The 25,764-nt window shown below is 37.7% G+C and overlaps 1 protein-coding gene and 2 long non-coding RNA genes across 13 annotated transcripts in view; 1 reads left to right on the top strand and 2 right to left on the bottom strand.

The window, feature by feature from the left end:
* Window positions 1-22,203, top strand: part of LOC110829758 (structural maintenance of chromosomes 5) — a 35,005-nt gene extending 12,802 nt beyond the window's left edge. For 8 of the 11 annotated variants that reach the window (XM_022063824.2, XM_087344320.1, XM_022063825.2 and 5 more), the window contains 16 exons: window positions 2,993-3,116; window positions 3,601-3,718; window positions 6,198-6,326; window positions 7,140-7,341; window positions 7,734-7,865; window positions 8,888-9,042; window positions 9,351-9,565; window positions 10,160-10,323; window positions 10,501-10,630; window positions 11,808-12,054; window positions 13,105-13,281; window positions 15,235-15,459; window positions 16,468-16,695; window positions 17,262-17,441; window positions 18,248-18,343; window positions 21,556-22,203. In XM_022063824.2, coding sequence (XP_021919516.1) covers window positions 2,993-3,116; window positions 3,601-3,718; window positions 6,198-6,326; window positions 7,140-7,341; window positions 7,734-7,865; window positions 8,888-9,042; window positions 9,351-9,565; window positions 10,160-10,323; window positions 10,501-10,630; window positions 11,808-12,054; window positions 13,105-13,281; window positions 15,235-15,459; window positions 16,468-16,695; window positions 17,262-17,441; window positions 18,248-18,343; window positions 21,556-21,693 — 2,660 coding nt within the window. In that variant the 3' untranslated portion in view covers window positions 21,694-22,203. Of the gene's footprint in view, window positions 1-2,992; window positions 3,117-3,600; window positions 3,719-6,197; window positions 6,327-7,139; window positions 7,342-7,733; window positions 7,866-8,887; window positions 9,043-9,350; window positions 9,566-10,159; window positions 10,324-10,500; window positions 10,631-11,807; window positions 12,055-13,104; window positions 13,282-15,234; window positions 15,460-16,467; window positions 16,696-17,261; window positions 17,442-18,247; window positions 18,344-21,555 lie in introns of those variants that run through there. The other 3 variants (XM_022063833.2, XM_022063829.2, XM_022063832.2) reach the window with 3 other exon arrangements.
* Window positions 12,441-14,473, bottom strand: LOC147874614 (uncharacterized). Its single transcript, XR_015533941.1, has 3 exons — window positions 14,066-14,473; window positions 12,926-13,107; window positions 12,441-12,576 (listed from the first exon to the last, which is right to left on the bottom strand). It is a non-coding gene; the product is annotated as an uncharacterized LOC147874614 (long non-coding RNA).
* LOC110829761 (uncharacterized) lies at window positions 21,298-24,372 on the bottom strand. Its single transcript, XR_015533939.1, has 2 exons — window positions 24,183-24,372; window positions 21,298-22,126 (listed from the first exon to the last, which is right to left on the bottom strand). It is a non-coding gene; the product is annotated as an uncharacterized LOC110829761 (long non-coding RNA).
* Window positions 24,373-25,764: the final 1,392 nt, after the last annotated feature.

Genomic DNA, 25,764 nt, shown 5'->3' with positions numbered 1-25,764 from the left:
AAGTTCACCTATAAATTATATATGCAATAAAATGTTAAGGAGAGGAGTATTTCCGGATAGATTAAAATATGCATTAATAAAACCATTATATAAGAATGGTGATATATGTGATGTGTCTAATTATAGACCTATATCACTTTTAACATCTTTTTCAAAAATATTTGAAACTATAATGTACTCAAGAATTTTGGATCATCTCAATAAATACAATATTTTAAGTACTGAACAATATGGATTTAGGAAAGGATTAAAAACAGATAATGCAATCTATAAATTGACTACAGAGATTTTAAATGCCATGAATAACAAACAAATAGTGGGAGGCATCTTCTGTGATTTGGAAAAAGCTTTTGATTGTGTTGATCATGAAATTTTGTTATTTAAGCTTAAATTTTATGGTATCAATGGGAAAGATCACGCACTTTATGAATCTTACTTAAATAACAGATACATTAGAACAGTATTACATACTAATGACAGTAGCAATACAGCCTCGGATTGGCTTAAAGTTAGATATGGAGTTCCACAAGGGTCTATATTGGGACCTTTGTTGTTTCTTTTATACATAAATGATTTACCCAGTATAATAACTAAATTTGCTACACCTATAATTTTTGCTGATGATACTAGCATCCTATTTTCTCATTCTAATACAAACGACTTTAATAAACACATTCATGCAATATTTGAAAATATAAATAGATGGTTTAGAATGAACAGATTATCACTAAACTTTAATAAGACACATTATATTAATTTTAAAATTAAGAGAAAAATGTCAGATACTGTTACAATAAGTTATAATAATAAATTCATTAATAATATCTTCTGTACTAAATTCTTGGGAATTATGATTGATGGTGCATTAACTTGGAAGAATCATATTGATCTACTTATTAAAAAATTGAGCAAGGCTTGCTATGTAATTAGAAATATGAAACCATATATGTCTATTTCAGTACTAAAGACAATTTATTATGCTTTTTTTCATTCCTTAATGAGCTATGGCATCATTTTCTGGGGAAATTCATCTAGTAGTCACACTATTTTTCTCCTTCAGAAAAAGGCAATTAGAACAATGATGGGATGTAGCAATAGAGTATCGTGTAGAAATATATTCAAAGAATTAGATATCTTACAGTTGGCATCACAATATATATCTTCTTTATTATTGTTTGTATTACAAAACAAAACTCTTTTTCCATCAAACATTGACTCTCATACTATTGATACTAGACAGAGAGAAAATTTGTATCTACCCCAAGCCAATTTAACTATTTATCAGAAAGGAGTTCACTATGCGGGTATAAAGATATTTAATAAATTACCCACAGAGGTTAAGAATACCTCAAATAATTTTAAAAAGTTCAAGGTTTCATTAAGGCATTTCTTAATTACTCACTCGTTTTACACTGTGGATGAGTACTTAATTGGATAACTATTGTAATAAAAATACTAATTATATTGTCTTGAATTTAGTACGCTGCTTGTCTAGATGTAATTTTTTAATGTATGTATTTTATGTTTTTATACTTGAATTTGTGACGTGTTCTATATCCACTATTGGATTCTTGGAACTTGTAAATAATAATAATAATAATAATTACTTTATAGAAGCCATCATTGTATTGTCCACACTGATTTTCTCTAAGATCCATTGCAGTAGCATCCTATCAGCTCCCATGTGTTGTTTCCCTTGAGGCTGTTCAGTCAAAATGTTGTATTTCACCAACTTGTGCCACATATTTTACCCATCTCACCTATCATGATTTAATTTCCCTACTTCAGATAGATATACAGTCCACAGACCAGGAGAAAATCCCTGCTAGGAATTCGATATACGCGCATGCGTAAGATTTCATGGTGAGTGATGACCCATCCTAAAAGCATTCGTTCCACAACCACTGAATGAACAACAGACAACAGGCTTTCATGTGTTCTAATGGGTACAGCTTTAAGATTACCTCACAGTGGCACAGTGATTTAATCTAGAATATTATCACAACACCCACAGAGCACATTAGAGGTGGACTCACTACACGCTACTCTTAACTGCTTGATGTTTTCAGTCTGTGTGTAGTAGTGTAAACTATGGCGTGTCACACTTCCCACCAATAGCAGCCCTGTAGTCCACTTGATAGTAAACATTCCCCCTGCACCGCCCCAAAAACGACTTCCCCCCGCAGGGCTTTTCTCCTGGTCTGTGGACAGTACTTCCTTCAGAGAGAGATGCCATGTTCCAAGTCTTGAGTGTAACCCTCAGCTTGAGAAGCACCCCCTGTTGGTCATCTGTAACTCAATGGGATCTGAGTAATTGGAGATTGACCAAATGTTTAGGTTTGCTTAATTGTTTTTCTGTTAAGTCTTGTTTACATAATTTTTAAAATGGTGATTGCAGTTGTGTTCATTTTCATCATACATTGCATTCCATAGTTTCATGTTGTGTGGATGAGCAGACATCCATATTATCTTTGTGGACATAATGATTCACTGCACTGATGCCTAGTTCTAGGTAGACTATGTTACACAATTTGTTCTGTCTAATTGTCTGTAGATAGTCTTTTCATTAGAAGATGTGGAAACATTGTATTCTTGACATATTTTTTGACATGGCAAAGTCTATCACTCTAAACACCAATATTTTTACTAGTTTTATGTAAGCTCTTCTGTTTAGTTGTCTGAGAATGTTTTCCCTCTCTTTGCAATGAAATCTAACAAAATTATCATGTGATATACTGTACGATGTATTTTGTGAAACTGGGACCAAAATAACTGAACATTGCTTACTTAAGAACAGTGTATTAACATTTATTGTATGTGTACAGGGGGTTTAAACCCCCATGCTATGGGACTGCTGGTCACACTTCAGTTCTGGAGTTAACAGCTTTGTAGTATGCTACTGCAGTGCACAGCTGGCTGAACCACACATAAGATGTGATGTGCAGTTGATAAAAGTGAAAGTTTCCGCTGTATTCATTGTTGCAATCTGTAGGTCCGGCAGAAATGTTTGAACATCACACACAGCTGAAGGAATTACACAAACAACAAGTAGAATTGGAACACCAACTTAAGAATGTGTCTGGAAGGCTACAAAGTGAAAAAAAAATAAATAGCAGGTAACAGGTGATAGCAGAGTCCTAACAGCGACAGCTTAATTGCATGCCCAAAAATATTCATATTCAAGCCATTATGTAGCTTATGTACTCTTGTTTTCATTAGTGAGGCTAAGGACAAACAGTAACTCCTCATGCATTCCATACATTTTAATCTTATTTGTGAAAAACAAACTTGATAAAAAGTGTCACTGAAGTCTGAAAGGGATAGATTCTAATATGAAATATTAATACACTGTGCTGAGTGCCACTGAGGCCTGCATGGGACTTAACATACATAGTTATGGTATTTATGAAGAAAATGTTCCACTTTTTGATTATATTCTTGAACTCTTGTAAATCATGCGCCTCAGATTTTGATCTCAAATTTTTGAAAAAATGTTTGTGAAATTTGATACACAGCTGAAATAGGGCAGATGCTCAAGTTAGAGTGTCCATGTTTGGGAAATAAATTATGTTATATGACTGGACCTGTTGCATGTTGCAGAGTAGAGGTGGAAATGGTGAATATGATGGAGAAGAAGACGCTGCTTCAGAAGGTCGAAGAATTAAAGCAGAAACGTGCTTGGTTGCTGCACAATTCCATGCAGTCCAGAGTAATGAAGGTAATATTGTATAGTAAATCACATTTTAAATGTCAGGGTCTAGTACTTCATATTTAGAAGGTCCTGGCTTCAGATCTCAGTTCAAATACTGGTTATTCTGACTGAAGCATTTCATGTTTTTCTCAAGGCAAATGATGGGACAGCCACATCCTGTTGTATGACCAGAAGCTTTATTCAGTAGGCCAATAAACACAATACCCACCATGACTTTTCCATCTGATTTAACCCAGTATAGGTTGCGTGAGAAGTGCTGGCACTTGCGCAAAGGACTTATTTGTGGTTGTATGAGATGGACCTGTCCGAAGCACGCGCTAGAAGGGTTCCAGCTTCAGTTGGTTTGTAGCTCTAGCTGTGTTTAGATTGGTGCGTCACCGCAACTGAGGCTGTGTGACTACTACTACTGAACTACCCTCTCTCGGCATACATGTCATGCATTTAGGTGTCACCACTACTCGCGTGGCCAATATCTGAGGTAAAGAAATATAGCTGCCCAAGTGGTATGGAATATGAAGGTTTATCACATTGTTTTCACAAGCTTCTCTGAGCCAGTTTAGTTTACATCTTCACAGTCTGTTTTTCTAAGAGCCACTCTGATATCAGCTTCCATGCAGTGAGTTCTTGAGCAATGAGTCATGTAAGTGTCAAATTATTAATTCATTGCAGTGTTTTCAAGTTTGTCTGCCTCTGTCATTAAAGTTTCATAATGGGTCTAGCGGTTGGAACGCTGGCCTTGTAATCCTGGGGTCTCGGGTTCGATTCCCAGCGGTGCCCGAATTTATAACTTGTGTTGGGCAAGGCCGTGGTCTAGGCAACACGGAGTTTTCCTCCGGGGGCTTCCCCGGTTTCTCTGTGGCATCCCAACAATTGCTCCATTCACACACAGAAGAAGGCAATGGCAAACCACGTCTGGATCATCTGCCAAGAACATATATGAACAGGTCCCAGTCCGAGAAAAGGATGGACCTATCGTCAGACAGAACACTAAATAAATAAATGGGAGGTGACTCAGCTGCCCATTGTATTTGTACCCATGACTCGTTCTCGTAGCCTTATATTCTTGTCCGTGAGTGAGCCAATAGGCGGAGTGGGTATAGTTAGGGAGTATCATCCCAGTCATCACACAATCTGTGTTGCTGAATGTTGACATTCCAGGCCATTACTTGTCATCGATCCTTCCTTATTGTCCTACTTTGTCAGTGTATGCTTGTAATAAGGTTCTATGATCAACTCTGTTGAAGTTTCTGGCATGTATCTGTATCTTTGTGGCCTCTTTCACTAAGTGATTCATGTAGTGTACCATTCTGGCTTAATACTGTGTTATTCTTGAAGTTGATATAGCAACCTTTATTGTTGCTGTGCTTGGCTGGAATTTGGACATTTATTATGTTGAATCTCCCCAGCAGAGACACAGGATTTAGTCTTCAGCTGGACGTGGAACCCAGTCATCAGCTTACATTAACAGAGTATGTCCATTAAGCAACAATGGAAGGCATATGTCAGGCAAGTTAAAGACTGTGATGACAAGAATGAGTGACCATCTGACTTTGCTTATTATTCCTATTGTCTTGATGTCATAGACCCAGACACTCATCACATCAGCCTTGATGTTGGAGGCATAGTCATTCTCTGAAATGCTTTACTTTACTTCCATACTTACACAGCTGACCGCCTGAGAAGATTACATGGCATTCAGTCTCTGTGAAAGCTTCATAACTTACATCATTCTTCCATGTTCGCCTACGTGTCTAAAGTAGCGTCTTCCCATAAAGCTTTTGAAACAAAACTTTATATGTCTTTCTTGTTTCCTTTGTGCTACATATACTGCCCATCTCTTCCTTCATGGTTTAATTGCACTTGCAATTTTAGGTGAATTGTACAAAATAGGAAGATTATCATCCATTTTAAATATTTTTGTTCCCTGTCACTATTAAATGCTGTAAAAATGGGTTGAACATCTTATTTTGGGACATGATGGTATTTGGGTGTCGCCCTCGGTGGACTAGTGGTTAGCATGCTCGCTGCTGGACCCAAGATTTGCGGGTTCAGACCCAGCCAAGGTCAGTGAATTTTTAAGGGTGATAACATTCCCTAGCACAATTCTTTCAAGGGGAAGTAAAGCTGGCGGTCCTATGTCATAGATTTACGGCATGTAAATGAACCTTACAAGCATGAAACAAGATATTTCGTAAGAAAAATTTAGCCGTCATTTCTCACCCAAGTCTCTCCTGATTCACTACTAGATGACTGTAGCAGTCAAATCAGAATTGAGTAGAAATTGTGCAGAGTTAGTGGGTTGGTCACTCACTACTCACAAATGCATGCTTCAGAGACTAGGAAAACCTCCGAAAAGGAGGTAGCAAAGACCAACAATTGGGTTATAGAGCCAAGAAAGAAGAAAAGATCACTATTAAGTGAACTATTATGTGTTTATGTGCTTGGCTGTTATATATATATGTAGTGTTGTTTTGTTTTGTTTCAGATGAAAGTAGATAAAAAGAACGCTACAAAATATTCAGCAATGCATGAGAAGAGATACGAACCAATGGAAAGAATAATTGAGGCTGCGAAAGCCAAGGTGAAGGAGACTGAGCGTAGTCTTGGAGCTGTGGTGAGCATTCAACTTTGTTTTAGCACTGTGTTGTGTTTTGAGAGTACTTGTTGCAGCACAGCATTACAAAGAGCTAGACTGCTGACAAATACAAACATTTTGTTTTTCATTTTATATTTTAAAAATATTTATCACCACTTGTAACCTTCAGCCTACTAGTGATACAGAGCTACCATGTTGGAACTGTTGATGACAAAGACTTAGTTAAATTTGTTTATTTAACAGGTATGGAAGTGGTGATATTAATATATATATATATATATTTATTAAACAACTTCAGAAAAGCACACAGTCTTGGGTAGAATGTATTTAGTTTGTATGTGTAAGCATGCTTTTTAGTTTCCATATTTTTTCTTTCATATATATTGAATTTGTGTTAAAACATTGCATTAGAGCATGTTTTGTTATGCAGTACATTACTTAAAATCAAAAGAAAGTGCATTTTAGTGATTTGACCTCTCAGTACAAACTGTTGTATTATTTGCCTCCACCTGAGTGCTGTGTGTAATTGATACTCCTTGCTTACCACCCAGAAGTACAGGCCAGTACTTCTTCAGGGCTTGAGATTCAGGGTCATGCCTGCTTGCAGAGGACTGATAAGTGCAGTGAATTCTGATAACCACTTCATGACTTGGTCTTGAGATGTTTGGGTGGTTTGTAAAATGTTTACATGTGTAACATTTGGCCTTGACACCGTAATGCAGCAGCGGTGTGACCTGGTTTTCATTTTTACAATGTCGATCTGCAGGCATAGGAATTTGGGTGCCAGCCAGGTCTCTGTATGTATTATATCTGTGTGTGTGTTCCTTTAAGAATGCAGAGGCAAAAAGGAAGCTTGCAGCACTGACAGACATGTTGGAGTCCATAGAGAAAACAGAGGATCTGATTAAGGAAAACAGGCAAGATTGTGAACGCAAGATTCAAGCTGAGCAGCTGCGTCAGAAGGAAGTTAGCTACTTGTTGCAACAGATCAACAAATTGCAGAATGACTTGAAGGGATCCACAAAGGAGTCAGGTATGTGTACAAATAGAAGTTGTATATGTTCTGAATTTTCATTGACTTATTTCAGAAGTTGTTAATGAAATTTCCTGTTTGTATGAGTTCCAAAGGTTCATTACTGTGTCCACAACATCCATTCCCTTTACATATTCAGAACTAACTTCTCCATGCTCATGCCAACATCTAGCTCTTCAAAATGTTCTCTCCCTGTGAAATAGGCTACAAGCATATGACATTGATTCCGAGTCACTGTTTCTGACTATCCTGTTATTTTTCTTTGACATTTATAACATATTCAATTAGCATGGCATCATTAAACAACTTCAGAAAAGCACACAGTCTTGGGTAGAATGTATTTAGTTTGTATGTGTAAGCATGCTTTTTAGTTTCCATATTTTTTCTTTCAGTAAATGCTCTTAGAACTGAACTGGATGTTGTGAAAAAACAAATGAATGAGAAAACAGACTGTATCAGCAGACTGCGCCATGAGAGAGAGAAGCACCGCAGTGATCTTGAAAACATCACTCATAAAATTGGCTGTAAGTAGCCTGCAGCCAACAAAATGCAGAATAGCTCCTGTATTTCTGGTTCAGTAGTAGCCAAATCAGGATCATGAACACTGGTTTGGTTGACCCTTTTAAGCTGAAGTGTGTCTAAATTATATTTAAACATTCAATTTCTACCTCAAAGAAAACAACACTTCTGCATTGCAAAGGTTTAACTCTTTTTGTCTACTGTCTGCAATTTTGCTCATGCATTTGAAGTAGATTGAGCCAAAATTGTTTCTGACTGTGGATCGGCTGACTTGGGTTCTGACCCAGGCAGGGAGGGGCGAAGGATTTTTCTTGTAGCCTTTCCATTCAGACGGACTCTGAGGCCCACCCAGTCATTGATTCAGTGTGTATCAGAGGTTCTTTCCCTGGAGGCAAAGCTCAGCCAGGTTGTGACATTGACCACTCCCATATAGCGCTGTGGTCGAGAACGAGTAGGAGGTATACTCCCCCCCCCTCCAAGTGCCATTATGGCATGTAGAGGGACAGCTTTACTTTGTAGTTGAAGCAGATGCTGCAGCAAGTTTGTAGGGTATGGTCCCCAAAATGAAAAATTACACTTTGTGTTTATTTCACAGTCAGTCTGGCTGATGGTAAACTTTCAAGAAAAATAGGCCATTAAGGGTTGACTTTTAATTATGCAAAGCTTTAATATTATGAACATTTGTTTCCATTCATATTGCTATTAAAGTATTGATCATCAGATACTAAAGCAGTATTAATATTTATTTTATTATGTCAGTATTTGTTCATGAAATACTAGTTGCGAATTAAACATAGAGATGAACTGTTTTTGAGAAATATAAGTCACGCCTTCAAGTAAAACAGTGATTATAGTCCTTAGGTATGAACCAAAAGGAAATTCTACCAAGAACTTTTAGTTCATTGCCCAGCAAATATGATGTGGACAAGAAACATATGAATGGACAGACATCCTCACCCTCTGCAATGATGTGAAGAAGTTGCTTTTATTATAACCTGTAAATGGAGTGAGTGTGATCATGTTACAGTGCAGAAAGAGGAACAACGGAAGATTCAGGATGTAGCAAATCAGCGTTTGGAGTTGTTACGTCGTAAACATAAAGACGTGTATGATGCTGTGATGTCGCTCCGTGAGAATAAGAACAAGTTCCATCATCACATATATGATCCAATGATGTTAGAGGTGAGAATTTTGTCCTGACAGAAAGATGTATATAACACATTGATGTGGCTTGTGAGCAAAGAACAAATTCTGTGCACTGTACAGTTTTATCTATCAACCAAATTGTTATAACATTTACGTTGATAATGATGTTATTTCCTTCTGAACTGACTGGAATTTAAATATAATTTAATGACACTTTCTTTTACCCTAAAACAGGTTCCTACATGGACTCCAAAATACATCAAATTCGGCTGCAGGAAGCTTCTCTGTTTTTTGATCTGTTCATTGGATACAACTATTTAATTGACATTGCTTTTTTGTTCCAGATTAATGTGACAAATCCATCTGATGCAAAATATATAGAGAAAATGATACCACATCGAGATTTACTTGCATTTACTTGTGAAGACAAAGAAGATATGAACAGTTTAGTGAGCATCTTTCGGGACCAAAAGAATTTGAAGATCAATGTTGTGCATTCAGGAAGTGAACATAGGCCATTTTCAAGCTTCAAGCCAAATGTTCCAATAAGTAACCTCAGGTAAGTATTAGTGCTTCTCAACCTTGTCTGATTGTCATCTTTATTCATTTTGAGTTTCTTCCTGCAAAGGCCCTGCAGCATTTATGTTTGATTACTTTTGACAGTACCACAAAAGTAAACTCTGAACTATATCAGGAGAGTATTAAAAATTATCCCTATCCAGTCTGTGTCCAGACCCTTCCAGTAAGTCCTGTCATTGATGACATGAAAGTTTATTTAGTCAAAGACAGAAAAATGTGACATTGTTAATTTGCTATGCTTTCATTTCCTAACTTATTTCATGTATATTTGTTCTGCCTGTGGCTGGATTATTTTAATAAATAAAAGCATTAAACAAAATTCATTTCAGTGCAATAAAATCTTTTTCATGTGAAGTGCAACATAAGATTAATGTTCCATGCAAAGACATAAGTCAAATGTAATTTGTATTGTCAGTGTGAAGATTGAGGTTGTATGTTCCTTCAAAAGGTGGTATTACATGTGAGTCCAGTGTTCCAGCTTAGAAGATCAACATCAGTGTCTTCATTGCTATGAGAGCCTCAAATCTCATTTCATTTATTTATTAACTAAATAATGTGCTTTTCTAATTATTAGGCATCTGGGGTTCTACACTTACGTGGTGGACATGATCACTGCCCCAGAACCAATAATGAAATACCTCTGTAGAATGTATCACATCCACAATATTCCCGTGGGGGATTCCAGTACATTCACTTGCTCTGACCAGGTACCAGGTTCATTCAACTACTTTTTCTCTGGTGAGTGTTACATTTTTCTTGTGACTGATCTAAGTTGTATGAAATGAAATAATGTAATGTTTTTTGTTTCAAACCTGTAGAAAGACAAAATACCCACACAATTATAGAACCTGTCCTTGAATATATTATATCTTAAGGTGTTTCAGTAAGAGTTGATTCTGTACTTTACTTTTACAGATAAGCATGTATTTCAAGTGAGATGCTCTAAGTACTCTGGAGAAAAGTCAACAAACACGAGTGAAATTCCTGACCCTTTCTACCTTGCCATTTCAACGAATGTGCAGCTCTTGCAACAAGTACAGGACAAGCAAGTTTCCTTCTCTTATTTTACTCAATACTTTATCAGTAATAGCATTAAGTATGTCATATATGGGTTTAATGTTATTACCAGTTGGATCAGAGGTTAGTGACATATAAATATGATTTTCAGTGTTTAATACCATGCTTATCCAAATACCGTCTTTTTCTGTGGCGCAACAGCCCGAAGTCGAGCCTTGGCCTCCTCCCAATGTGGGAAGTTTCTGTGTCTTTGAAGTGTGCATTTGTGAGTAGTGAGTGACCAGCCCACTTACTCTGCACAATTTCTACTCAATCCTCATTTGTCTGCTAGAACCATCTAGTATTGAATGAGGAGAGACTTGAGTGAGAAATGGCAGCTGAATTTTGCTTACAAAACATCTCATTCATGATCGTAAGGTTCTTTTACATGCCGTAAATCTACGACATGCGACTGCTGGCTTTACTTCCTCTCTGAAGGAAGTTGTGCTAGGGATTGTTATCACCCTTTAAAATCCATCGACCTCGGTTAGGTTTGAACCTGCAAACCTTGGGTCCAGTGGCAAGCACGCTAACCACTAGTCCACCAAGGGCGACATCCAAATGCCATCATGTCCCAAAACAATATGTTCAATCCATTTTTAAAGCATTTTCTTAAAATAGACTGATACTAATGACTGAAACTATCTGGTGATTCCAAATGTCTTCTTCATTCCTTCTTCTGATGGACTTGATTTGATTATGAAATTTATGCCAGACTTGCTGTCATTCATAATTTTGTCCTCTGTTAGTGCTCTTAATTTGTTTGTTTCCATCTGTATGTCTGTATGTTGTGTTCATACTTCAGAGGGAAGCAGTACATTTCTCTGGAACTAGTTATCACAGTTATGAACCTTGTTCACTTCACTGATCATTCTCTAGTTCATATAAGTTTCCATAAAAAGTGGTCATTTTTAATGTCCAGTTTTAAGCAGAACCAGTTCTGGTTAACATATTTTAGTGAAATTTCTCAGTATAGAATTTATAAAGCTATATCTGGTAATTCTTCAGTTAAAACATACAGACTGATATAACCATGTCTGTGTGCATTAACTTCATGCAGTTTATGCAAAAAGCACATAACACAACATTTTTCACTGCAAATAATCTGGCCACTGTATATTTTAATGTCATGAGCTAATATTTAGAAATTATTGTTGTCATTGCAGATTGATTGATCTGAATGGACAGAAACAGCAAAAGATTAGCACATTGGAAGACATTCAGAAACAGATGCATCAGATTGAAGTGGAAATGGAAGAAATGCGTTCTCGCAAGCATAGTCTTATGGAGCGCATGGAGCAGCTGAGAACTGTAGAAGTTAAACTCAGTGCGAAGCAGAGGCAATGGGAGAACCTGGAACAGGAGAAGTTGGACCCTGAGTTGGAGAAAGCCAAGTGTAGGGCGGATAATCAGGTACAGTACCAAAGAACTTGCCATTAACTGCACTGGGAACTGTACAAGCAGGACTTGGAGAACATGACTTGATGGTCTCTGAGTTAGAGAAAGCCAAGTGCAGGTTTACTGTTTTGAGTCCTTCTGAAGTGAATAAATAATAGCCCCTTCAGCTCTGCTGATGATCAGAGTTGGTGTTTTGAACTTTAGTGTAGTGGTTATCACACAGCTTCCTGTTTGGAAGGTTGCTCCCAATGGGGAGTGACCACAGGGTTCAGGTGAAAGTAGGATAAGCAGAAGAAGAAAAAGAGGAACAGTGAAACACAGCTCACTCAGACTGCTTCTCACCTGTCTACACAGTGATCATTGGGTGTTAGTTTGTATGAAGACAGGTGAATTCAGGCCTTGCTTACTCTGTATACTTCTTTACTGTTGGAGTCAATACAGTGTTCGGGTATTGCTGATCATCGTTAATCCAGTCTTGTGTCTTGGATGTTTGAAAATCTTAGTGGAGATGTGGCAGTCCATCTCGCTGATGTGAACCTTAGCAAAGGAGCAGGGAATCCTGAGCAGTTGTATAATAAAATTAACATTCTAATTGCTGTCTGCATTAAAATCTATTATGAAATATGTTGCGTTTACATTTTTGTTACCATTATATCTGAGTTAAGGGAATGTTATGGAACCATAATGTTCATTGGATCAAGACTGAAGTTGGTCCAGTCCATACTTCTAGACTACATTTTCTTGAGATATATTTTTAATATTATCCTTCTGTGCTTGCTTATCCATGAACATCTTTTTCTGTATATTTTCTGACCATAATTGTGTATAAAGTTCTTGTTTTCCTAATGTGTGCCACATGTCCTTATTTAGTCCATAAATTATATACCTTAGCAATATTAGGTGAAGTGTACAAATTTTGAAGCTGTTCCTTTTCTCCATTCTTCTATTACTTCCCTCCTCTCAGTCTCCATTGTTAAAACCACTGCTTTGTAATTGTTTTATGTGGCATCTAGTCCAATATGTACAGGTTTGGTTGCTCCATGGTTGTCTGCTCTGTGTTTACAGTTGCTAGTGTTGAAATTGACTGATCAGAATGTGCAGATGATCAAGCTTTTTAATCATTATGACCAGTCTCTCATTGAGAATCAAATTTTGCATCAAGAGTTGGAGAATGTGAGAAATGAAACTACAAAGAGAGAAATGGAGTCACGTCATCTCCTCCAGAAGTGGAATGAAGCCAAGGTATTACTTCAGTTATTTTGTCCTGCATTTTATGTAATAACCAACTTCATGATATTAATAAACCATGTGGTTAATCTCAACACTTTTCTGACTAATACTGAACCTTTATGGTGGTTGATATACTCCTTTATTTACCCCATCATGTGACAATAATTTAAAAACAAATGATTGGAGAAATGCTTAGTTCACTAAGGATGGCTATGAGTAAGCAATGTTAATAACAAACTCTGTGGTTGATCTGACTGAGAAATCTCCTATTTCTTATAAAACTCCATCACTGTGAACATAAGGCTTATTATTGTGCTCTTTAAGCTATGTCGCTGGAATTTATTTTAATATTATTCTCCCATCCCCAGTGTAGCACCATGCACCACATTTTCCCTCTGTCTTCATGACATTGTAGGCAATGCAGTGCAGTAGCCAGCACTTTGGCTTTGTGTTTCAAAGTTCACAAGTTTGAATCTTGGTCCAGGGACTGGCTGTCATTATGTCATTTTAACCCCAGTCCCCACATCTAACTCCATCTGCCATGTTTAAAGTTGCAAAAAATTAAATTAAATACAGGTAGCCCTCGATTTACGCCAGGGATGCATTCCTGGACGAACCGGCAAAATCGGAATCAGCGTAAATTGAAACTCTTTTATAATGTAAATCAATGGGAAGTCAATGACATGCGTTCCCAGCACCCAAACATTGACGAGTAATATAATGGCATTACATTTAAACCTCTGAAATAACGTAAATAAAATAAAGGGAATTTAAAAAATATATTTTATACACTTACAATCGGCAATTCGTTGGTCCCTGCCATTGACTGCGATTCTTTCGTGAGATTGATGTGTACAGTCATCTCTGCTGTTATGCGATAGTTGCATTCATGTAAGACGCCGACCTATAGAAAATCTCGTAGTAAAAATAACCCCAGTATCTCCGCAGAGATTAAATTAGTCCTTTGAAAGTTTAAAGCGCATAAGAGCAAACTCACATATGCAAAAGTTTGTATTTCACAAACAGCTTTTGCCAATTCATCGATCTCATTGGAAAAAGTTGTCAGTGGAACCACGGTTCCGGAGAATTTGACGTAAATACGTCTATACGGAAAGGAAGTTTATATATTGGCTTTATTCTAAATATTTCCTTTATACATGCTTTACAGTTGAGTAAAGTTTGATTAAGACATTGCTTATTTAACTTGAATCAATTACGCTTAAGATGGGTCTGTAATGAATGTAATGTAAGGTAAGGTAATGTAAGGTTAGGTAAGGTAATGTAAGGTAACTATGTAGGTAACCATTGTTTATTTGTTGATAAACAGATGACGTTTCCAAGGTAACATAACAATGAAGTTACACTTTTTCGTTTCCCAGGTAACATAACAATGACGTTTGACGTTTCCTAGGTAACATAACAAAGTTACACTTTTTCGTAACACTTTTTCATTACATTTTTGCCGAATGACACTGGCCCTAAAATATAGACGTATTTATGTCAAAAATTCGCGTTAAGGAAACATACGTAATTGCAGAGATGACTGTATTTATAATTTTTATTCAAAATCAGCAATGTAAGAATTACGATTTAGTATGAGAATCAGTACGAGATACATTGTAAAATGTTATAAATAATAGTAAAATACATTTTTTCACTTTTTGACTTGCTGGTTTCAAAATCGGCATTATTCTGAACCGTCGCAAATCGAGGGCTACCTGTATATCAGAGGGTCATCACAGCTTTCTTGTTCATCTCTTCTGCATTATCATTTAATGTTCTTGTTTAAGAAATGCCAAAATATGTATGAAAACACAGTAAAAACCTGTGATTGCTTCCTATTGTCCTTTATTATTGTCATCAGAAAACTGAATGCAACATGACACTGAAGAATAGTTGCATAAAGGTTTATAAGAGAGGTGTGAATTTTATGAATGCATCATATTTCTTTTTCATTTATACTAGATGATGGCTCTAAATATAGAGGAGAAATTGCACGAAGCAGAAATTGAATTAAAGAGGCTTTTTGAAGAAGCTAAAGCTATGACAGGGGGTGTTAGCCCTGATGATGTGGAATTTGAGAAATTCAGAAGCGTGTTCCTTGGATTTGGAAACACTGAAGAAGAAGTGAACAGAGAAATTCAAGAGACAAAAGCCAAGGCTGACTGTCTGAGGGATGCAAATGAAATGGTAAGCTGATTGTTTTGTTTTCAGGAAGGAACGAAAGGTGATACAGTGTCAGGTAAGTTTCATTGTGAAAAATGATCACTTGAAAGGATTAATTATATATGAAAAATGAAGTTAGATGTAGGAAAGGAATTGGTTTAAAATTGGTTTGCTGATTTAACAGTGCAGAATAACACTTTAACCAGAGACCCTTTTAATCTTAGTGAATCTGTCAAATATGTGGGTCATTTATTGTCCCATTCTGTCTGCAGTTGTCCAAGGAATGCAGTTAGTCACATTGGCCTTCAGAATAGACTGCAGGTTTGGTGACCACACCAGAGCTGTGAAACTGAAACCAATCCACACCAATGAAAATTACATTATTTTAAATGGTATTATTTCTAGCCATGGCCTAGAATCCTGATTTTTCATGAAGGAGGCTAAAATTAAAGTAGTTTTCTTCTACATTTCATTGCAGAAAAGTTTCTTGGTGATGTGTTTTCCCTTATGTATATATGGGTTTGATAGCATTCATTCAGTATACCAACAAACTTGAATTAATGCTTATGTTACAAACTACATAGTATGAAAGGATATAAGAGCCTAATAGGCAAAAAACCTGCAGAAACACTAAGTTACAAAATACAAGAAAAATTGCAAATTAACAAAGTCCCATATAAATTCATGTCAGAGACCAGACTGGCTAGCTGACACATTCTGTTGTTTAATTGTGCTTGTCATGTTGGTAGGTGCATTGAAAGTCCAGGTTGCATTTTCATGAATTGAGCCATTGGTAGTCTTACATAAATCTAAATGTGAATCATCATAAATCATTGTAGATTACGTCATGACATAAGAGTATCTGGGAAGATCAGAGAAAAAACAAGACAATCAATTGCTTTTAATGAACCTTTTGTATGCAGCTAAAATTATGCATGTTATTTGGTGATTTATAAAGTATGTTGTTCTGGATAACAGAGCTTTCTGCTTTTGTTTAGGATGTCCTAATAATTCACTTTTCATGTCTTCAAGGTGATACAAGACTATGAGGCACGGAAAAGTCAAATTGTTTCACTGACTGCTGACATTCAGATAAGGGAAAAGGAATCTGAGACGCTGAAAGAAGAGATGGCAAGAATCAGTGGACTATGGCTTCCACCCCTAAGGAAACTTATGTCACAGTTTAACAAGAAATATGGAGAATGTTTTGCTAGACTTGGATGTGTTGGTGAAGTGACTTTGTTTACAGGAGATGACGAGGTAAAACACTGTGTTGTGGTTGCAGTAATATAGCATAAGGGTTTGAGTATGATGGTTCTGGAGTGGGAGAAGAAACAGCCTGCATTACTTTGGACGATTGACGCTTGCAATACAACAACGTTATTTCACAGTGAGGAGGCATTTTCATGCTGTGATGGTGTTCACAGGAAACTGGTTGTTGTGCAGTGCCATATTTAAAAATTGTGACTAGGGAGGGTAGAGATGCCATCTCTGGACTTTCATACAATATGAATATTCCATGCACTGCATACATTGCATGTTAAGTTAAAGAATATGAAGAGCAGCATGAAGTAAGCTGTCCAGTGTGACTGTGAATAAAATAAAGTTAAATGTGTACACTAGGTAAAAACGAGGGCTGTACGCTGCCCTGATGACTATAGATAAATTTTATGTTCCAACTAATTTACTGCCACTGACATTGATTGGACATGCAGCAACTGTGACGTCAAGCAGAGGAGGGGGTCTCTATGTCCGGAGCTGGCTGTGTTTCTGTTTGAATGCTGCCACCTTGAAGTTAGTTCTGATTGGTGGTTTGTGTTTTTCAGAAAGATTATGAGCAGTATGGCCTGAACATTAAAGTGAAGTTCAGAGATGGTGAGCAGCTTCAGGAACTCACTCAGCGTCTTCAGAGTGGGGGAGAAAGGGCTGTTGCCACAGCGATATACTTGATCTCATTACAAGAAATCACACATGTGCCTTTCTGTTGTGTGGATGAGATAAACCAGGTAATGTGACTGAGTGGTTTATTCTGCCCATGACATAGTAAATGCCTTTTCTGAAAATAATAGTTGTAGAACAATTATTTGGTTAGAAAGGGGCCACAATTAATGAGGGCAGCGCATGTAGTTAGTCTGTTAATCCAAGTGATGAAATGTGTTTTTTTGGTAGAACCAAAACATGCATTGAAAGACAGGCTTTGCTACCACTTGAATTCCTATTTCCAGTCATGAGGAGACACAGTGTTTAATATGACATTATTACAAGGCAAATTATTGAACATAGGTCCTTTTCTCACTCTCAATTCTTGGTAATAAATTCTACCCATGTCCCTCAATAACTTAATCATTGGGTTTTTTATTTCCTTTTATTTTCTGTGTTTGTTGCTCTGGTGCATTCCAATTATTGAAGGTCATCAATCATCAATGTTTTAAGTTTCCACTGTTTACTGACCTGTTAGAAGAGGATGAGGTGGATTTATCAGTGATCGATGGTGGAGTCTTTTCTGAAAATCCATACAAATTATGTAGAGAGCTTTAGAGATAAGATTGATTGCAGGCTTGCAGAGACACAGCAGTCACAAAAAGTGGATGTAGTTTTATTTCACTGAGAGTTTAGAACCTCATAGTTGGATTTTAATTTGAAAGTATTAAATTCAAGACATTTTATGTATGGCAGTGGTATTTTATGTATTGGTATTGTTGCATAAATTCAGCTCAGCTGGTTTCAGATGGAACTGAAGTGCACCATAATACCTCATACTCATATTTTTATTTGAAGTTTGATTATAACTCTGAGCTCCATGTATTTTTAGGGCATGGATGCTATTAATGAACGCATGATATTTGAACTTATGGTGACCACATCGAAACGGATTGGCAGTGCTCAGTACTTCTTTTTGACTCCAAAGGTAAACCATAGTAATGTTCAGTCATTTTAGGTATGTTCTCATGTTAACTTAAAGAATATACCCTAAGTTATAAATTCCACTGTTATTCTCAGAGCATCATCTCACCATATACGAGGTGCGATCGGAAAGTTTCAAGACTGCACGTATAGAAACCCGTACACTTATCTCAGGTATTAAATTCATCCATCACCCTCGAAGTAGTTCCCCTGGGAGTGAACACAACGATCCCAGCGCCGCTGCCAAGCCTGGAAGCATCCCTGGAAATCTTTCTTTGTCAGCCTGTCAAGCACCATCTGCGATTCTGCCTGAATCTCTTCTATCGTCTCAAATCTCCTTCCCTTTAGCTGAATTTTCATCTTTGGGAAGAGGAAGAAGTCACACGGAGCTAAATCCGGCGAATAAGGAGGGTGCGGGATGACGGCCATGGTGTTTGAGGCCAAAAACTGCCGAACTTTGAGGGCAGTGTGCGCTGGCGCGTTGTCATGATGCAGCAGCCAGTTGTGGTTGCGCCACATTGCCGGCCACTTCCGTCTCACATCTTCACGCAACCGCCTCAGGACCCCACAGTAAAATTCAGCATTGACCGTCTGACCTGCAGGAAGAAACTTCCTATGGACGATCCCCTCCAGGTCGAAAAAACAGATCAGCATTGACTTCACATTGCTCTTGACCTGTCTTGCCTTCTTCGGTCGTGGTGACGATGGGCTCTTCCATTGTCAAGATTGCTGCTTTGTTTCCGGATCGTACCCGTAAACCCAGCTTTCACCACCTGTGATAACCTTAGAAAGGAAGTTGGGGTCGGTTCTTGCAAGATCTTTGAGCTCCTGACAAACGAGAAGTCGATTCTGCTTCTGGTCCTCAGACAGGAGCCTTGGCACAAACTTGGCTGCGATGCGTCGCATGTGGAGTTCTTCCTTTAGAATCAGCTGACAGGTCCCATAGCCTATCCCAACAATGTCGCACAAGTCGTTGATGGTACGACGTCGATCTTCGTGAATGGCCTGCCGAATCTTCGTAACATTTTCGGGCGTTGTGCTCGAAGATGGTCATCCAGAACGCTCGTCATCATCGACAGAGGTTCGGCCATTTTTAAAACGTGAATGCCACACAAAAGTTTGTGCACGACCCATTGCGGACTCCCCAAATGCTTGCTTTACCATTTCATAGGTTTCCGTAGCCGTTTTGCCGAGTCTTTGGCAAAATTTGATGCACACTCTTTGTTCATGAAAATCCACCATTCCGAAATCGCAGGAGGGTCGGTGTAATGCACTACCAAAACGCCCGTAACTAAGAAACAAATGCTAATTCGATGATGCCGGCTGGCACACTGATTCACTATGAATGTAGGCCGCACCCCGTAGCGGTAGAAGCTCGTACTACATCCGGTTCGCCCTCTATTGACACAGTCTTGAAACTTTCCGATCGCACCTTGTATGTGAGTGGAAGAAAACCTTTACACTTGACGGACAGATGTGTGTTATGTACTGTATATTATGAAAGTCTTTCTTACAATTTAATATGCAGTCAGACAGTTTCTTCTATGGTACTGCATGTAACTTGTCAGTCAGATTTATAACGATGTTACGTTTTTTTAATTTGTTCTGCAGCCAAAGGGTTTATGTAACTTTACCATCTTGTCAGTATGCCTTCTGGTTGATGTTTTGCTGTTCTGTAATTATGATACATAATATCCAGGTTTTTGATGCAACTCTTTTATTGTGCTCCTTTGTAACACCAACTGTATTCTTCTTCTGATAAAAAAAATGTTAGTTTCCCCTAAGTGGTAATACTTCAGTGTTTTCAGGATTTAATATGTAGGTGAACTAAACACAGCAGCTGTATAAACCAATGCTGACAAATGGCTGCACAGTAAGTAAACAGTTTGCTTCACTGTGATATTGTTGTGTATGTAGATGGGAACATGTTAAGTAGGCTATTAACCTTTATCGTATGGGAATACAGGATTTAAATCCCTGTATTACGAGGCTTAAAACCAGACTTTAGCTCTGGGTTTAACAGTTTAGTGGTGTGCTAGTGTGCTGCACAGCCATGTGGATCCCATGTAAGCTGCATCACATATACAATGAATGTTATGTTAACTAACTCACTATGTGGAACAGAGTACCTCTTGATAATGTAATAGTCACTTAGCTAGTCAGGAATTTTCTGTCCGGAGCCAGATACGAGGTGCGATCGGAAAGTTTCAAGACTGCGCGTATAAAAACCCGTACACTTATCTCAGGTATTAAATTCATCCATCACCCTCGAAGTAGTTCCCCTGGGAGTGAACACAACGATCCCAGCGCCGCTGCCAAGCCTGGAAGCATCCCTGGAAATCTTTCTTTGTCAGCCTGTCAAGCACCATCTGCGATTCTGCCTGAATCTCTTGCCAAAGACTCGCCAAAACGGCTACGGAAACCTATGAAATGCTAAAGCAAGCATTTGGGGAGTCCGCAATGGGTCGTGCACAAACTTTTGTGTGGCATTCACGTTTTAAAAATGGCCGAACCTCTGTCGATGATGACGAGCGTTCTGGACGACCATCTTCGAGCACAACGCCCGAAAATGTTACGAAGATCGACGTCGTACCATCAACGACTTGTGCGACATTGTTGGGATAGGCTATGGGACCTGTCAGCTGATTCTAAAGGAAGAACTCCACATGCGACGCATCATGACAACGCGCAGTCTGGAAAATTTCCGATCGCACCTCGTATATCCAGTTCATACCATTCCTCCATATTTCCTGCAGATAAATTCCAGTATCATCCTCTCAGGAGAGGATGAATCTGGGTTCCATAAAAGATAGGACGTTCATTGACTAGCTGAATAATTAACTTTTTCTCAAGGAGTACTCTGCTCCATGGAGTTTGTCATTCTTTTCACAGCATAGTCTGTTTTGCCCGTCTTACCATCTCAGTGCCCAAAATATGAAGCAGAAAAAATATTGATGATTGAGTCCCGGAATTTTTTAATAACACTTTCAACTACAGAGGTTATATAGCGTCAAATAATAAGGTAAAATAATTGTGTGTGCTGAGTAGGTAAGGTTTTGGAAGTAGACAGTCACACCCCATTTGCAAATATTATTCTGAGAAAGTTAATGGAAGACCTCAGTTGGGATAGCTGATAATCTGGCCCAGATACAACCGAAGTTCTGGAAGTACTTGGCATGGCTGTGACATCACTCGAATTTGATTCACTTTTTGCAGCTGCTGCCTTCACTGTTGTATGACCACACGGTGGTGGTGCGCTGTATTATGAACGGTGCTGGTGCTCTGTCTAGTGATGACTGGAACATCAGTGACATCCTTAGGAAGAAAGCAAGACTTAGTCGGAAACAGCTGTAAGGTTTGTTGCATAATCTCATGTGGTGGTGACTTACGTATTACAAGAACAAATCCTGTTTGGTGCATGGCGGAGGTGATGAGGTTTAGTCACATTCATCAAGGGTTGAAACAGGCCAGAGGCTTGTAGTGTGTGCAGTTCTTCAGTAACTTTCCAGCCAGTGGAAGAAAGAGTAATTAATTTCATCCTCGCATCTTATTGTTATCACAAATAACCTTGTTTAAATTAGCTGGTTTGATTGCATTAAGATTTTGTGAATCTAGAAGTTATGGCTGATGTCCCTCAAGTGCTGCTCAGCAGAAATAATAACTTTTGGCATAATTTAAAATGAGACATTGTTATATATCACAAGGAACAATGGGTTTTCTGTCCATGTGTGTGTCCAGCTCTCTCTCTAATGGCTTTTGAAGTAGCAGACTGTGAGGCTAGGAACAACTGTAAATGAATAATTATACAATTTTGTGATCCATTGTATATGTATAATTTAAGTTAATAAATTATATGTTTCTGGATACCTCCTGTTCTTTATAATGCATTACAATTTTCTGTATTCCTCTCTGAGTGACACTGGGTCATGACATTACAGTGTATGACTGTGCAAAAGTTACTAACATGTTCACATTGTTTACATGTCAGGTATTCAGTGGTTCAGGATTGTTCTCATGAATGGTAAGTGATTTTGCATTTTATACTGAGATATATGACATTGGAACATAAAGAATTATATAGGTGATTTTAATGCTAATGTTTGAAACTACAGCTGGGTTAGAACAGTTTTGGGAGGCCACAGCTTACATGCTGAAAACATTGGTAATGGAATGCAACTCATAAATTTTGCAGTGCATCAACAGAAAATTATTCCCACATAAAGGAGCATGGAGAAAACCAGACAGAAGAACAGTTAATCAGCTAGATGTTTGAAGTTTTAGAAGATCTAATTCTGATACTGATCATTATTTTTTAATATCTGGGTTGAGATGCCAAATAGTCATAATGACTGATAGAAGGGCAACTAAAACATATAATAAATTTGATAGGGATAGGCTAAAAAAATCAGAGGTTAAACAGAAATATGTCAATAGGTTTGTAACCCATGTTGAAGAGTCGGATAAAACAGCATAAATTGGCAAACACTACAACAAATAATCACAGAAACTGCAGTTGAATTGTTGGCAAAATGAAAGAGTTGAAAGAAATTAAATGTATGATGATGAATGTAAAGAAACCACCAAAAATAAGAACGAAGCTTATCGTAGGATGATACAAAATTACTACACAAGAGAGGCTGAAGAACAGTATAAGGAAATGAGGAGAATAGAAAAGAGAATACTTAGAAAGCAAATGAGGGAGATCTATGAATAACAAATAAAACAAGTTGAAAACCTCTATACACAGAAGGAGAGTGGGAGATTTTATTGGTTAATGATATTGGGAAGGAATTTATACCACACATGCAGAGATAGTAATGGACTGATTTTAAATGAAACCCCAGTGATAATGAATAAGGGGAAACAATATTTTCAGGATTTGTTGGGAGGTCCAGAAGTGGAAGTAAGTTGCATGATAAAGGAAACAAAACAAGAGACTAATGGAGCAGAAGAAATATCAAAAATGAATACCTGACTATAGAGGATATCAAGGACGCAACAGAAAAGTTAAAAAATAACATCGCTTGGACCAGAGAATATAATGGCTGAATTACTCAACATAAAACAAAATGTTTTGGTTATAACTCTCCATAAAGTGATATGTCAGGTATAGCAGGATGAAGTTGTTCCTGAACAGCAGGCCCACGCAGAGCATATCTGCCACCCCTATGCGTAAGTACTACATTTTTATGTTTTTAGATTACCAAGTTTAATTATGGATCAATTTAATAGGGAGAAATTACTCGAGCCTATGAAGGAGTTTAAAATACCCCAGAAGTTAATTAGACTAGTAAGAGAAACTTTGAAACATGTAAAATGTAGAGTTAAATTGCAGAATAATCCATCAGAACCATTTGGAACATTAGTGGGTTTAAGGCAGGGAGATGCTTTGTCATGTGTTCTGTTTAAGTTAGAATCAGAAAAGGTGGTCAGAGATTCGGGGTTAGAAACTAAAGGAACTATATATAATAAAACAATTAAGATATTTCATATGCAGATGATATTGTTTTAGTGGGGAGAACCAAAGGGGTGCTGAAAGCAGCAACTATAAACCTCTGTAGAACATCAAAGAAAGTGAGACCTACATTGAACATGCAAAAAATTAAATACATAGAAATAACAAAAATGCCAACAAATTCAAGAATGCTCAAAGTGGATGACCAGGAATTTGAAAGGGTGAAAGAATTCAAATAACTTGGATCTATTCTAAAAGAAGGTAATAATGTTACTACTGAAATATAACAGAGAATTGTAATGGCCTAAAGAGACAATTAAGCTCACGATATTTAGGGAGACAAGACAAAATGTACTCTATATAAGACACTTGTAAGGTCTATACATACCTATGGAAGTGAAAGCTTGCGGCTCACAAGGATAAATTTGAAATATGCTCCAAAACTTTGAAAGAAGGATATTAAGAAACAATATGACCCAATTAAGGAAAATGGTATATGGAGGTTTAGATATAACCACGAACTTTATAAATTATACAATGAATCAGATATAGTGAAAGTAGGATGAATGAGGTGGCTGTGACACCTTTTAGCAATGCAGAAGCAGAAGCCTTGCAGGAAGTTAACTCTGCGCAGACCAGAGGGTGTTCGACGGGTCTTCTCGTAGAGGTTGGTATAGTGTGTGAAAATGGCCATGGCGGAATCTAACTGAGTTCATAGGATGAACCCACCACTTTTTTTATATATACAGGTAAGCAAGACCACAGAACGCAACGGCTTCTTCCGGCTTCCTTGGGGCACTTGACGCATCACACTACGCTCGTGTGGTGTCCTCACCTACGTCCGTAAAAAGTACGTCCATTGCAACGGACGTACTTTGTACGATTGTGTGGCCAGGGTCTTATCAGGTGACAGGATTCAGTTGAAGAAGATCTGAAGACAGTGAGCGTTAAAAATTGGAAACGAAAGTCACAGGATCAGGACCAATTGAAGTCAGTCGTAAAAGAGGCCAAGGTTCATCATGGACTTTAGCGTCCGTAGAAGAAGAAAGAAGACATTTTCTATGATTGCGAACCTATTCGAAATTTTTGCCTGATACTCTTGCTTAGTTTCTACATCGCCCAGTCTTGTACTTCAGCCCTGCCTGTTTTCTGACCGAGAGTCTTGCCCTCAAGTTTGTAATCACTATATAATGGTCAGTATCACTATAAGATCGTAAACCTACGTTGTTTGGTTGTCTCCACCGAATGATTAGAACGTGACCAATTTGATAATGGGTCATCCCATCAGGGGAAATCCAAGTATGCTTATGGATACCGAAATGTGGGAATGTAGTGCTTCTGATGATCAGATTTTTGGATGTGGCAAAGTTCATTAATCTCACCCCATTGTCATTACTAAATTAATTTAAACTCTCAGTCTCTATAGTTGGTTTTAAAATATCCTCCCAACCAATTTTGGTATTGAAATCTCCCGAGCAGAATTTTCTTGTGGTATCTTCCAATTTGATCAAATACTCTAATTCTCTGTAAAAACTATCCTTTACCATATGGTCAATGTCTTCAGTTCGTGTGTGAAAATTTACAATAATATCACACTATCGAACACAAGGGATTAAATATGAGAGCATATCGTTAAAAAAATTCTATTTTTTAATTGCTCGCTGAAGATCTTGTTTCCCTTTGTGAGTTTTCCATTATCAGGCCATCTAACCTGTATTCCTGCGACAACCAAACTATACTTTCCTACCTCCCACGCCCCTGTTCTATGTAGGTTCCTCACATTCCACTTCCATTTCTTAAGGCCTTTAAGCATTGCCTGGGTGGTTCCACACAATCCATTTAATTCCGAGGCTTTATTATTGTTTTTGTACCACAAGCTGGATTGGATTTTAAAATTCTTGTGAAAGGAAATTAATAGCAAATTTTGAGAATGAAAAACAAATTGGGAAACAACTATGGGGATACTTTGG

The sequence above is a fragment of the Zootermopsis nevadensis genome, unplaced genomic scaffold, assembly GCF_977971745.1.
Source record: "Zootermopsis nevadensis isolate Lab colony 2312 unplaced genomic scaffold, Znev_1.0 Znev_ptg000007l, whole genome shotgun sequence".
In the NCBI taxonomy this organism is placed as follows: Eukaryota; Metazoa; Arthropoda; class Insecta; order Blattodea; family Termopsidae; genus Zootermopsis; species Zootermopsis nevadensis.
Note: the sequence above shows the minus strand (reverse complement) of the source record. Positions and strands in the feature narration are given on the sequence as shown.